The sequence below is a fragment of the Pelodiscus sinensis genome, chromosome 24, assembly GCF_052426305.1.
Source record: "Pelodiscus sinensis isolate ZL-2025 chromosome 24, ASM5242630v1, whole genome shotgun sequence".
Lineage (NCBI taxonomy): Eukaryota > Metazoa > Chordata > Testudines > Trionychidae > Pelodiscus > Pelodiscus sinensis.
Genome location: NC_143075.1, coordinates 4,634,585 through 4,646,914, shown reverse-complemented (window position 1 = coordinate 4,646,914; position 12,330 = coordinate 4,634,585). Strand labels below are relative to the sequence as shown.

The 12,330-nt window shown below is 43.9% G+C and overlaps 1 protein-coding gene across 2 annotated transcripts in view; it reads right to left on the bottom strand.

The window, feature by feature from the left end:
- The window catches only part of MEGF6 (multiple EGF like domains 6), a 287,060-nt gene that overhangs the window by 237,932 nt on the left and 36,798 nt on the right, over positions 1-12,330 (bottom strand). For both annotated transcript variants that reach the window (XM_075906529.2, XM_075906530.2), the window contains exon 4: positions 1,027-1,131. In XM_075906529.2, coding sequence (XP_075762644.2) covers positions 1,027-1,131 — 105 coding nt within the window. The remainder of the gene's footprint in view (positions 1-1,026; positions 1,132-12,330) is intronic.

Here is a 12,330-nt window from a genome sequence, read left to right as displayed (position 1 = left end):
AACCAGGGGTGGTTTTTTTTTTCTTTAACAGGATTATCTGAATGAGACTTAAAGGCCTTTTAAGCACTTCTTAATTGATACCTGTAACAATCATTAAAGTTCCTTACAACAGATGTGGCATGAAAAATAGGCTCTAACATGCTGACTCAGCAGCTGAAACCTCGCTGGCCACCTTGCAGGTGAGCAAGTAATTACCTGCTTTCTGGTACACCAGAATGGGGGGAACCTGTCCCCTCGCCCTCTTCAAAGTGCAGCATTCCGCTGCTCGTTTATTCTGCAGCAGCGGAACGAGTACAAGGACTGAGGAATATAGCAAACCGCCCCAGCTCTGAGCATCTGCCCAGCTTGCCAGCAGCAGAACAGCATATTCGGGAACAAGAAGATGCTGAATGGTGTAATATAAGAAGTTCACTAACCTACTCAAGACAGAGTGTGTGTATTGTGTTTGGAGCTAGTTGCAGAGAGTTTAACAATTCAAAATCCATAAGCTCGGAGAGAAGACAGAACTGCTCTGGCTGGTCCTTTCTGTTGTAGACTCACTCACTGTTTAAACAACATCTCCATGCGAAAACATGGGCTGAAACCCTGGCTGGAAATAGCTTAACCATTCCTGCCGCTTTCCAATGGCATCCAATGGCTAGCAGCTCAGTTCACGGGAAATGACCCCGGGGTGCTTTGTTCAACCCCGTGTTAATCAGCTTCCTTCTCAGACTCCAGCCAACCACTGCTACTGGGGGTGGCCAGGAATAAAGGCCACTGTACATTACGCAGCGCTTGGGCTGTATTCACAGCAAGGCATGACCGGCATTTCCTTCCCAAATATCCCATTCCCAAAACATCACACGCAGGAGCCAGAGTAAGCGTTGAGCAAATTAATGGCACTCTGCAGATAAAACCGCAGCTTGCAAAAGATAAAAAGGATACTGGGGCAGGAACAAAACATCAGGGGAAACATCTGTCATTGCTTGTGCCCCTGGCTTTCAATTCAGAGTAAGGCTGAAGGTAAGGGGCTGGCAGGTTACTTACCATACTGACAGCGGGGTCCTTGGAACCCAAAGGGACAGTGACAGAGCTGAGAAGATCCTTCCATGCAGTGTCCTCCATTGAAACACACGCCGTAATTGCAGACAGCTGAAAGGGGAGGGAAACACCGTAAGATCATAATTGCACAGCCATCCAAATAACTGAAAGGCCCGTTCATCCCCACAGCTCCCCAAAGTGGTTTGGCAATCTTCAGTAGATACCCAACCAATGCACAACCCACGCACCCCCTCCGGATTAAAGAAGAGCCGTAGTTTAATATCACACAGAGCACGGCCCCAGCAATTGAGGACAGGAGGTGAAGCGTATCGTACCTCATGGCAGCGTATGTATTTGAAGCGTTTACCCAAACTGATATGTGTGTGAGGTTTTAAACTCCAGCCTTCCAAAGCTTCATGAAGGGATCTAGGGGTCACTGTGGACCACAAGTTGAATATGAGTCAACAGTGTGATGCTGTTGCAAAAAAAGCAAATATGATTCTAGGTTGTATCAACAGGTGTGTTGTAAGCAAAACTTGTGAAGTCATTCTGCCGCTCTACTCTGCACTAGTTAGGCCTCAGCTGGAGTACTGTGTCCAGTTCTGGGCGCCACATTTCAAGAAAGATGTGGAGAAATTGGAAAGGGTGCAGAGAAGAGCGACAAGAATGATTAAAGGTTTAGAGAACATGACCTATGAAGCCAGGCTTCATGAACTGGGCTTGTTTAGTTTGGAAAAAAGAAGATTAAGGGGGGACATGATAGCAGTTTTCAAATATCTAAGAGGGTGTCACAAGGAGGAAGGAGAAAATTTGTTCCTCTTGGTTTCTGAGGACAGGACAAGGAGTAATGGGCTTAAAGTGCAGCAGGGGAGGTTTAGATTGGACATTAGGAAAAAATTCCTAACTGTCAGGGTGGTCAAATATTGGAATAAATTGCCAAGGGAGGTGGTGGAATCTCCCTCTCTGGAGATATTTAAGAACAGGTTAGATAGACATCTGTCAGGGATGGTGTAGACGGAGCTTGGTCCTGCCTTGAGGGTGGGGGGCTGGACTCGATGACCTCTTGAGGTCCCTTCCAGTCCTATGATTCTATGATTCTATGATTCTGCAAAAACTCGCGGCGCGTCCACACCTCACACGTGTTTTTGCACAAGAGAATCGAAAGGCGTGTGTGGATGTGGAAGAGGGTTTTTTTGCGCAAAAAGAGGAAAGAGGAAAAAGCACAGGTGCCCTGGTGGCCATTCTGTGCATACCAACCAGTGCTTACTTTCAAGAGAGCGTCCTTGCAGTCTGGACGCTCTCTTTCACAAAAGCCCATCGCTTTTTCTATGCGCTTTTGCAGTGTGGATGCGCTCTTGTGAAAGAAGTTTTTGCGGAAGATCTCTTCCGACAAAAGCTTTTTGCACAAAAAGCCTGCAGTCTAGATGTAGCCTTAGAGTCCTGGGTTCTTTCTGTGCTGCTCCTGCATCACTAATGGTTGACATCACTAATGCCAAAAGCAGCAACCAGGAACTGCATGCCTTACCCTGCCCCCAGGGACTGTTGTGGGGAAAACAGAAAACCTTACACTTGTCACTTTGCCATTAAAAAGCCTTTTGTTTCCCAGCAATGTGATGGCTGCCCACAGAGAGAGAAACAAGCCCTTTGGCTCATCTCTCAAGTGTCGTTGGTGCATATCGGCTTTTATGGGGCATTAAACTCCAGCAGAGAAAGCACGTGGCTTAGAATCAGAAACGGTTTACTCATGGTACTGTTGTCGGAACTGTCATCAGACAAGTTGCTTCACCTCTCAGAATTTTAGTTTTTCTGGTCACGTCTACACTAGACCCGGCAGCTCGGATCATGGTATGGCTTACTTGAAGCCAAGTCCGATGGTGTCCCCACCGTGGGAGGCTACCGGAGCAAACGGTCCTGTCGGCTTCCCTTCCTTCTCATGAAAGGAGTACCACCAGATGCCAGTGAGGGCACCCTCTGAGTTTGATTTAGCAAGCCTTAACTAGACTCGCTAAATCGAACCCCAGAAGATCGATCACAGCAGCGGCGCTCTTCCTTTTAGTGCAGACAAGGCCTCTGTTGGCAAATTGAGAACAATAATCCTGACCTGTAAAATGCTTTGAGATACTTAGATGACAGATAGGAAAGGGCAAAGTGTTATTATTTAGATGCAGCTGATAAGGGCCAAATTCTGAGAGAGCCTGAGCATCCAAAATGTGCAGATCCTCAGCACCTCTCCAGACGCAGCTGTCCATGAACTAAGGGAGTTCTGCCGAACAAACATACGGAAAGGAACATATCCTGTGGCATAATCCCATAAACAACATTTTGTTACCAACAGGGCCATTAAAATCAGCTTGATCTGAAACATGTTTTGCTCCAAGTTGTAGCTCATCCAATGTAATTACAGTCAAAGAGTGAGAATCCAAAGGGGCATTTTTATGAAGGCCCAGGGTTTATAAAAGCCAGTTGTTCCCTTGGACAAGGTCCATCTGCGCTGTAACAGAAACCATCGCATTGAACTCCCAGCCGATGACAGCAAGTAGCTCTCTCTATCTTCTGTAAACTTCCTGAATTCTGTGCATAACAGCAGGGCTGCAGATTTCTGACATCAAAATGGCTTGAGGGCATTCCACTGCGGAGCGTGAGGTCAAATGAATGAGACGTGCATAGCCCTCCACAAGTCCTGCTGTTCTGCATCTCCTCCCAAGCAGAGATGGCAGCACATGGCCCTTATTCATGGCAGGCGGCACCTTCACTATTAAAAACTCAGCATCCAAGCCAAAGCCCCAGCGCGGGTATGAATACTCCTGAAATGCCCCGTGCCGTTTCAGTGGGATACCAATTTCTTCTTCACTTCCTCTTCTAAACACTTCCATAGCCTTGCACAGCCATACGTTCACCCACCGCCCATGCCTGGGAAAAGCTTAGCATGGACTGAGCCAGACATTGATGCTGTCAGGGAGATACCCCCCAACCTCCCACCCCATTCCCTGGACAGGGCTGGCCTGCTAACCCCCCGTCAGCAGCTGTCCCCTCAACAGGGCGACCGAAGCAAGGATGCTGCACAAATTTGCCCCCCATCCAGAATTTTTCTTGGTGCCACTCCTTGCTCATTCAGTTTTGGATGCTTCTCCAAATATCCCCACACACCTGCTCCCTTCGTGCCTTCAATAGCAAATTCTTTGCTTTCTGATTCAGTCATGAACTCACTGTGCGCACCTCTAAAATGTGCCCTCTGACTGCTGGTCCGGTTCCACATGTCAGAGCAAAGTGCTCTCCTGGCTCCATCATGCTCCATCATGCTGATTTGCTGACACACGTGCGGCTCGGCGCAGCGAGAGGCAACATGTGTTCCTGTCTGACGTGTACCGTGAAATCTTCAGAGAGATGGTCTCATTGATTAACCAGGTGCTGGACTGCAGCACATGGGGAAACTAACACAGTAAGTAACCTCACAGGTAGTTGCTCAGGAAACTACTCTACCATGGAGACTTAAACAGACAAGATTTGGGGCTTATAAGAGGTAAAATGTTAATCGCCACAGTCCAGAATTTTCAAGGTCTCAAATCCTGCATTGCATGTAAAATCTTTTTTAAATAACTAAAAATGGAGAGATTTTGAAAGTCAGCCCTAGTTTGAATAAGACCTCACTGCCCCTAAAATCCTCTAGGTCACACACAGTCTCGACATCTGCTTGAACTAGATGAACTCTTCATTACAATTTGTTCAACAAAACATTAGCAATGTTTTCCCTCCATGAATTATCTGCACACAGCCAGATGTGGGTGAGAGGTTGACGTTTTCTAACAGAGAAGTATGATTACTTACAGATTACTCACAAAGAATACTCTGAGATATTGCTTTGGATATTCGTTATTCCAACAAAGGTAGAGATGTAACATACACCTAACAACGCCGATAGGTGTCTGTACTACAGAACTGTTTGTGTAGCCATTGTGAAAGCTCTTTGTGATTTGGGAGAGCAGACACAATACCAGACTTTTTAAGCGACCAATCATACAGAACAAATAGTGACTATTAAGCAATGGGCCCAGCAAACGGTTCATGAGCAATCCACAAGCAGAAAGACATTCACTTCATCTTTTTGGCTGAACATTTTAAACAAATGTTCATACAAACTTGCTGATAATTCATGAACAGAAAATATTTCTAGCTTTGGTGAATAGTTTGTTATGAGGAGTATGTGTTTATTTTACTACAACGATGCTACAGCTTCCTTGTTAGCAGAGTCTGGTAAAAAGAAGTCCCCACTCATATGATGAAGATACGGGTGTTTTGATGATGATTTGATTCATCCACAGCACTAATTATGAACAATTATATATAATAAGGATGTGAATGGTTAACCAATGGGGACCGCAGCAGCCTCCCCACCCGCCCACATTGAACCAATTAACTGGTTAAACATAACGTTTAACTGGTTGCCTAATTAAACAGAATTTTACATCCCTAACATACAAGTGTATAAGCTCTTTAATGCAATGCAATGTGCTGTATTTATGACTTTCTGATTAGTTCTTTGTACAATTCTCCTATCAACCAACCCTTTCCTAAAGCTGAGTTAAATTGTATCCACAGCTGCTTTCCCTTGCAATTCTTTGCTGCTTTCCCTCCAACAAAATGCCATTAGATTTGTTAGGTGTGATTTCCCTTTCAAGAACCCAGCCTAATGAAATGCGAGCATTCCAGGTGCTCCGTCAGCCTGTGTCTGACCAGCACACCCAGTATGGTTTCCAGGCAGACTCTTGGTCTTTTTCTGCACATTTTGACAATGTATTGAGTGGTTACAACGAGTCTGGAAAGGAGGGAGTGTATCTCCTCTGTTTCCTGTCTGGCACTGAAGCTTTCTTCTGCTTAGTCTTCATATGGTCTCATTTTCTGATCCCATCTTCCAGTATAATGTGAATTTCCTTTTGCATTTCTTCTTATTATTGGGAACGTATGTCCACTTCTGGAATCTGTCCCCCATATGCCTTGTTGAATGAATCCATATGCAAGTGTCATTTTTGGTTTTTTTAACATAAACAACAGCTCTTTCCTCTACCAGTGAATTACCTTGGTTATTTACTCTAGATCTAGAATGAGAAACTAGCCCTGCCCTGAAGGGAACATTGCCATGGACCACTTACTCCCTGGCTCTTTCTTTTGAAAGTGTCAACAAACAAGAAGTGGGGATCACCTATCTGTTTGCAATAAAGTGGACACTTAAATATTTGGCAACTGGATTGATGCTACCAGTTCACATAGGTCAGACATTAGATGGCAAGAACTTTCAGTACCAATTAGGGAATCGTTTACTTCAGAGACTCAGGCTAAGTCTACATTGGGAGAGAAATTCAACTTAAGATACGCAACACCAGCAATGAGAATTGCGTAGCTGGAGTTGACACACCTTAAACTGATTTTCTGGGGCGGCCCCACAGTGGGAGGTCGATGGGAGAAACTCTTCTGTCTTCTTCCCTTACTGCTCTTGATGCTGAGGAGTCTTGGAGTTGATAGGGGTGCCTTCAGTATTCGATTTAGTGGGTCCTTACTTAGACCCGCTAAATCAAACCCCAGAAGATCAATCCGGAGTGTTGATCTTTCAGTAAATATAAACAATGCCAGAGAGCTGAAAAGCTGCATTTCTTATTCCCAATCCTTGGAGCTACCTAGTTTCTGGGTGGAACGTGTTGTTGCAAAATAACTGGTTAACAAATCAAGAAAATTATACTCCAAAACATCAAACTGTCCCAGAGTGGCAGGGGTGAAAGACCAAATTACATCAGAGCAGATGGACTTCTGCATCTTGCAGGAGGAAAGCTGCTGTATAATTACTAATTAACCTTCTCTTTCAAGGCTCAGGCTATTCTGTCCCTGAACCAGAGATTAAAAATGCAATTAAGTCTCTTTCCCAACTTCTTCTTTTGGAATGCCAAAGGAACCCTGTTCCCAACTTGCTGCTTTCCACCAATGAGCCCAGTGTGGTTAATTCTCATTGTAAATTCTTTGCTCAAAATAATGCATAAAGAGCAGAGCTAGTGTTGCTATTTATTGAAAAAATACTGAGTGTTTAGAGAAATGCAGATTCTCCTAGCTGCTTTTCTGGGGTAGGGGAGGTGATAGATAAACATGGCATCAGAGCTACCATCTACTTGCTTATGGGTTAGTTAGACAGAGTCAACATTCAATGAAGATTTGGTACAGTCTCGATTTTGTACTGTCTCTATGGCTGTACTAAACTGTGGAGCTTACTCCCCACAGTTGGGCAAATGAGCCAGAACTATTGCCTGTATAAGTCAAAATAACACTAATAGTCTTAACTATTTCATAACTAGCATTGACCAAAATTTTGAGTTATAAAAAAACATATCAGTAGAAACTACTTTCTACTGGATGGTCAGAACATCACCATTCTAGCAGATGAGAAAACAACATTGAGCATAAACAAGTAATAAAACTGAGCACTCAAGTTTCATTGTTCTAGCCAAGTGAAATGCAAAAATGTACACAGATGGTGAGCATTCAGTTAAGGTATTGAAATCCTTCCTTTTTCATAATCTAATTTATTGTTAACCAAAGTTAGGGGAAACATTTTTAAATATGAACAGTTCTTTTCCCATTAAATGTATGTTTCCTTTGATTTATCTAAGCACAGTGTAATTAGTTAATACCTCCCACTTGGATAATATTAATCCAATGTAAGCAGAATTGTGTAAAAATAAGAATACACTGACAGTTCCTTCCCTCCTTCCTTCCTTCCCTACAATAAAATTGTCTATCTGTGGGGTCTTACAATGCTGTGAGTCACCGTAATAATAATTTCTTACTTAGACTAAACAAATTCTGTAACAAAGTCCAAAACTAAGCTTTATAGCTGGAGCTCTGCACGGATACAAAATCTGCAGACGCATCTGTATCCACAAAAAATGAGTTGCAGATATTTGCAAATTTGCGGGGGTTTAGATCTGCAATTTGTATCCACATCCATATCCGCAAAAGTGACCCGTGGAGATATGCATCCACATAAAGCAGATGTGCGCAGATTTGCAGGGCACTATTTACAACGGAAGTCAATGCTAATGCATTTCACAAGGGCAATCAGGACTCAGATAATTATTAACACTGGGCAGGTGGGGGAGACAAAGTGTACACGATGTCTAGATGAGCATGAGACTTTGCAGCTCTGTGCATTTGAAATGAACCTTTACATAGGGCCTGATCCAACAGTGCTCACTCAGTCTGACTCCAATGGGACTTTTGCTTGAGTATGGAGTGCGTCTGGGCCCAGACTGGTGCAAAAGTGGGAGTGTGAAATGATGGATTACAGCTTATGCATTTCGGAGAGGAATGTACTGCTACTGCCAATTCTGTTGTGATCATCCATTTTAGGGGCCCTCCTGTCCCATTGATCCAATTTATGAGTCCAGAGACCATAATTATTCAAGTAGCTGAAATTACAAGAGACGGGGCTGGTGATCCAAAAAGTATTAGCTCAGAAACGTACATTTATTAGAACTAGCAGAGAAAGCAAGTGACCCTTACAAATATTAACAGTTCAATGAAAGCCAAACGCAGCTTAGATGGGGGGCTTGGTTTAGATTGTCCTGAACTCTTACGACTAACATAGGCTGCCATCCTGACTAATCACTAGGGTTGCCAGATGGTTTAACCAAAAATACCGAACGCACCCCGCCCCCCCCCAAAAAAAAACACCAGTGGGGGAAAAAAAGGGAGAAGACCAAAGTTGTTGAGGGAAAAAAAAAGAGACCGCGAAAGTTATTAAGCAAAATATAAATAAATAAATAAAACAAAACAGCATTGATATCGCATGGCCCCTTTAAGTGCGAAAGGAGAGAGGTTGAGCACTAAGACCCAGGGAAGGCATTGCTTCCCCTTTGCTTCAGGTCTTTTTGCCGGCGGCCATCTTGTTTTCATGATCGAGCCTCCCTCCCCAGGTAAGCAGAGGGGCGGGGGCTGGAGGCCAGGGGAGGGCAGGGGTTGGGCCCAGTTGCCAGGTGTCTGGTATTTTCGCCTCCTGGCAGGTGGCCATTCTGTGCATACCAATCATTGCTTACCTTCAAGAGAGCGTCCATGCAGTCTGGATGCTGTCTTTCGCAAAAGCGCATCGCTTTTTTGATGAGCTTTTGAGGTGTGGACGCAGTCTTGTGCAAGAAGTTTTTGCGGAAGATCTCTTCTGACAAAAGCTTCTTGCGCAAGAAGCCTGCAGTCTAGACGTAGCCCTTGTCTCTCTAGGTTTGACTTTCTAACTTGGTGATGATTTATCCACCTGATTTTATTTTATTCTATCAAATATCTTGATTGTTCCTTAAGTCCAGCAATGAGCCCAGTGATACCAGGGTCCTACTGAAGAAAGCAACATCTGATGCTTTTTCGAGACTTTATTGTTGGCTTTTGTTATCAAGCTGGTGTTTGAGTATATAATTTAACACCCATCCTGCCCACTCATGGGAGCACTCCTTCTGCTTCACAGCTTGGGACCGATGTTTTCTTAGGGGGAAATTAAATACACCATGAATTGTGGAGAACACAAGGTTTCTTGGTTTTCGTTTTGTCTAGCACTAGTCTGGCTCTCAGCAGGGCTACACATAACCACAGAAAAAATACCTGAACTTACCATGAGCAACACCAAGAGTGCAAAAAGTCCAACTGTGATGAGGCTTTAATTAGTTTCAACATTTTATCCTTGAGGCTCTTGCTCCACTGGGAATTACTGATATTGACAAATGTTTTTCTTTGTTAAACAATCACCATAGTTTAATTTCCATTTTTAAATTTGTTATCGCAGCTTATCTCTCTTCCAAACATACAAACTTCCGTATCCTGGACTCAGATTACAAGGAAACTTCACGTTTTTCATTTGCTAGCATGTAGCACCTTATTTCATGAAGAAATGGTTGAGGAAAACTTCAAGGCTTTGTCTAGACTGGCAAGTTTTTCCGCAAAATCATCTGCTTTTGCGGAAAAACTTGCCAGCTGTCTACACTGGCCGTTTGAATTTCCGCAAAAGCACTGACGATCTCATGTAAGATTTTCAGTGCTTTTGTGGAAATACTATGCTGCTCCCGTTCTGGCAAAAGTCTTTTTCCGAAAAACTATTGAGCAAAAGGGCCAGTGTAGACAGCAGAGATTTGTTTTCTGCAAAAAAGCCCCGATCGCGAAAATGGCGATCGGGGCTTTTTTGCGGAAAAGTGCGTCTAGATTGGCCATGGACGCTTTTCCGCAAAAAGTGCTTTCGCAGAAAAGCATCCTGCCAATCTAGACGTGCTTTTCTGAAAATGCTTTTAACGGAAAACTTTTCCGTTAAAAGCATTTCCGGAAAATCATGCTAGTGTAGACGTAGCCCAATTGTGAATCTATTTAAAATACAGACTGTCCAGCTCCATCTCATTGCCTCTGGGAAATTACATATGGACTGGACATTTCTTGTGTGTTTATGGCCACTCCTAGTAAAGTCTTTGTGATTCTCCACACTAAATTAATACTGAGACAACAGACATTACATAGCTGCAGTCGGCTTACCTTAAGCCGAGCTTGAAGGCATCCCCACAGCAGGAGTTCGATGGAAGCAAATACTCCTGTCAGTTTCCCTAACTTCTCACAAAAGGAGGAATACTGTATGCCACTGAGAATGCTCTCTGACTTTGATTTAGCAAGTTTTAACTAGACTCACTAAATCAAATGCCAGAAGATCAATCACAGCAGCAGCAATGATCTTCCTTTTAATGTAGACAAGGCCTGATTGTCTTCAGGTATTTAACTATATCTGTCAGGATCTGAAGGGACGAGGGTGACCCCTGTTGGCATGATGTTCCGGGCTCAGCCCAGGGCGCTAGCATAATGGAAGAACTCCGCAACGGACAAGCACTAAAACCAACTCAAAGCCCGGGACTGAGTTGGTGCACTGTCCCTCTTCGTGGTCAGTGACCAGGCATGTAAAAGCAGATGGTTAAAATACAGGCAAATATCCCAATACCTCCTATCCCCATCCCTCTCACCCAGCACTCCTCTAGTTAGGAACCTCTCAAGTTTCTATCTGGCTTCAAGAATTCTGGTGAGCAATTCCTGGGAGGTTGTATTCTTCGCACAGTCACTCCCAAGACTCAAATTACTTCAGGTTGCACCTCTCTAGTCTGACACTCTCTGGTTCGGCAACATCCATATCCCAACGTGATGGTAGTTAGCTGGATGTCCACTTATCATGGGTCTGGCCAAGTTTGCCGTGATCCCATAAAGTTTATTTACAGTTACCAGCCCTGGCTCTCAGTGTTCTGTGCTGTTAATTAGCTCTAATTTACCCCAAATGTCTGCTAAGAGCCCAGCAAGCAGTGGAAGTGTTGGTAATGCTGCTAGACAATATTGACCTCTTGTGGTTCAGCAAATTCTCTGGTTCGGCAACGACCAGGTCTTGAGGGTGCCGGACGAGAGAGGTTCAAGCTGTAGAATAAATCAAAGCAGTGTTCCGAGTATGTATTACTCCTTCCAGGCAACGTAGCAATATCCAGTCTGGTACACTCCCCTTCCTGTTACCCAAACTAACAATATTCAGTTTAAATAGCAGAGCTACTGGACCTATAGTTCCCATCCATTTGTGGCATATTATTATAGTAACAGGGACAGCCCAAAACATCTCCATAATATTTACAGATATTTGTATAATTGCATATAGAAAAACAAAAGTATTTGCTCATGGAAAAATGTGCAGTGAAGATCATGAATACTTGTTTCACACATACCAGTCAGAAGCTTTGCACACACAAACGGATGTAAACATTATCAATGCCATTTCAGAAACCCTTTGAAAATTTGCCTTTAAAGCCACACTCATCTGAAGATCCATTGTATACCAGCAGGACAAAGGAAACCAAACCCACACAGGTACCCACAAGCCAGGTGTGGGAACAATACCTCTTCTCTAGCTCACAGCACTGATAATACTTGTACTGATTGGAATGTTACCTGCATGGCAGCAAGATGGCATGTGATCAGAGAGGGGTATTTGTGTGGGCACGACAGGTCATCTTCCTTTCTCCTCATTGCTCCTCCCAACTCCTGTGCCCATTCTAGACACACAGTGACTCTAACACAATGTGGCCTTTGTCTCATGAACGTGTGCCACTGCTTTCCCCCGAAACATACAAAATACAACATTCAGAATGTTGAAAAGATTCTTAAATGGCACAGAGACTCGCTGAAAAATGTTGCTTCTTGAAGTTGGGCTGGAGAGAGATAAATCTAGCCTGGGATAGGGCCTAATGCCGGAGAGAAGTGTCATTATGCCACCTGGAGCAA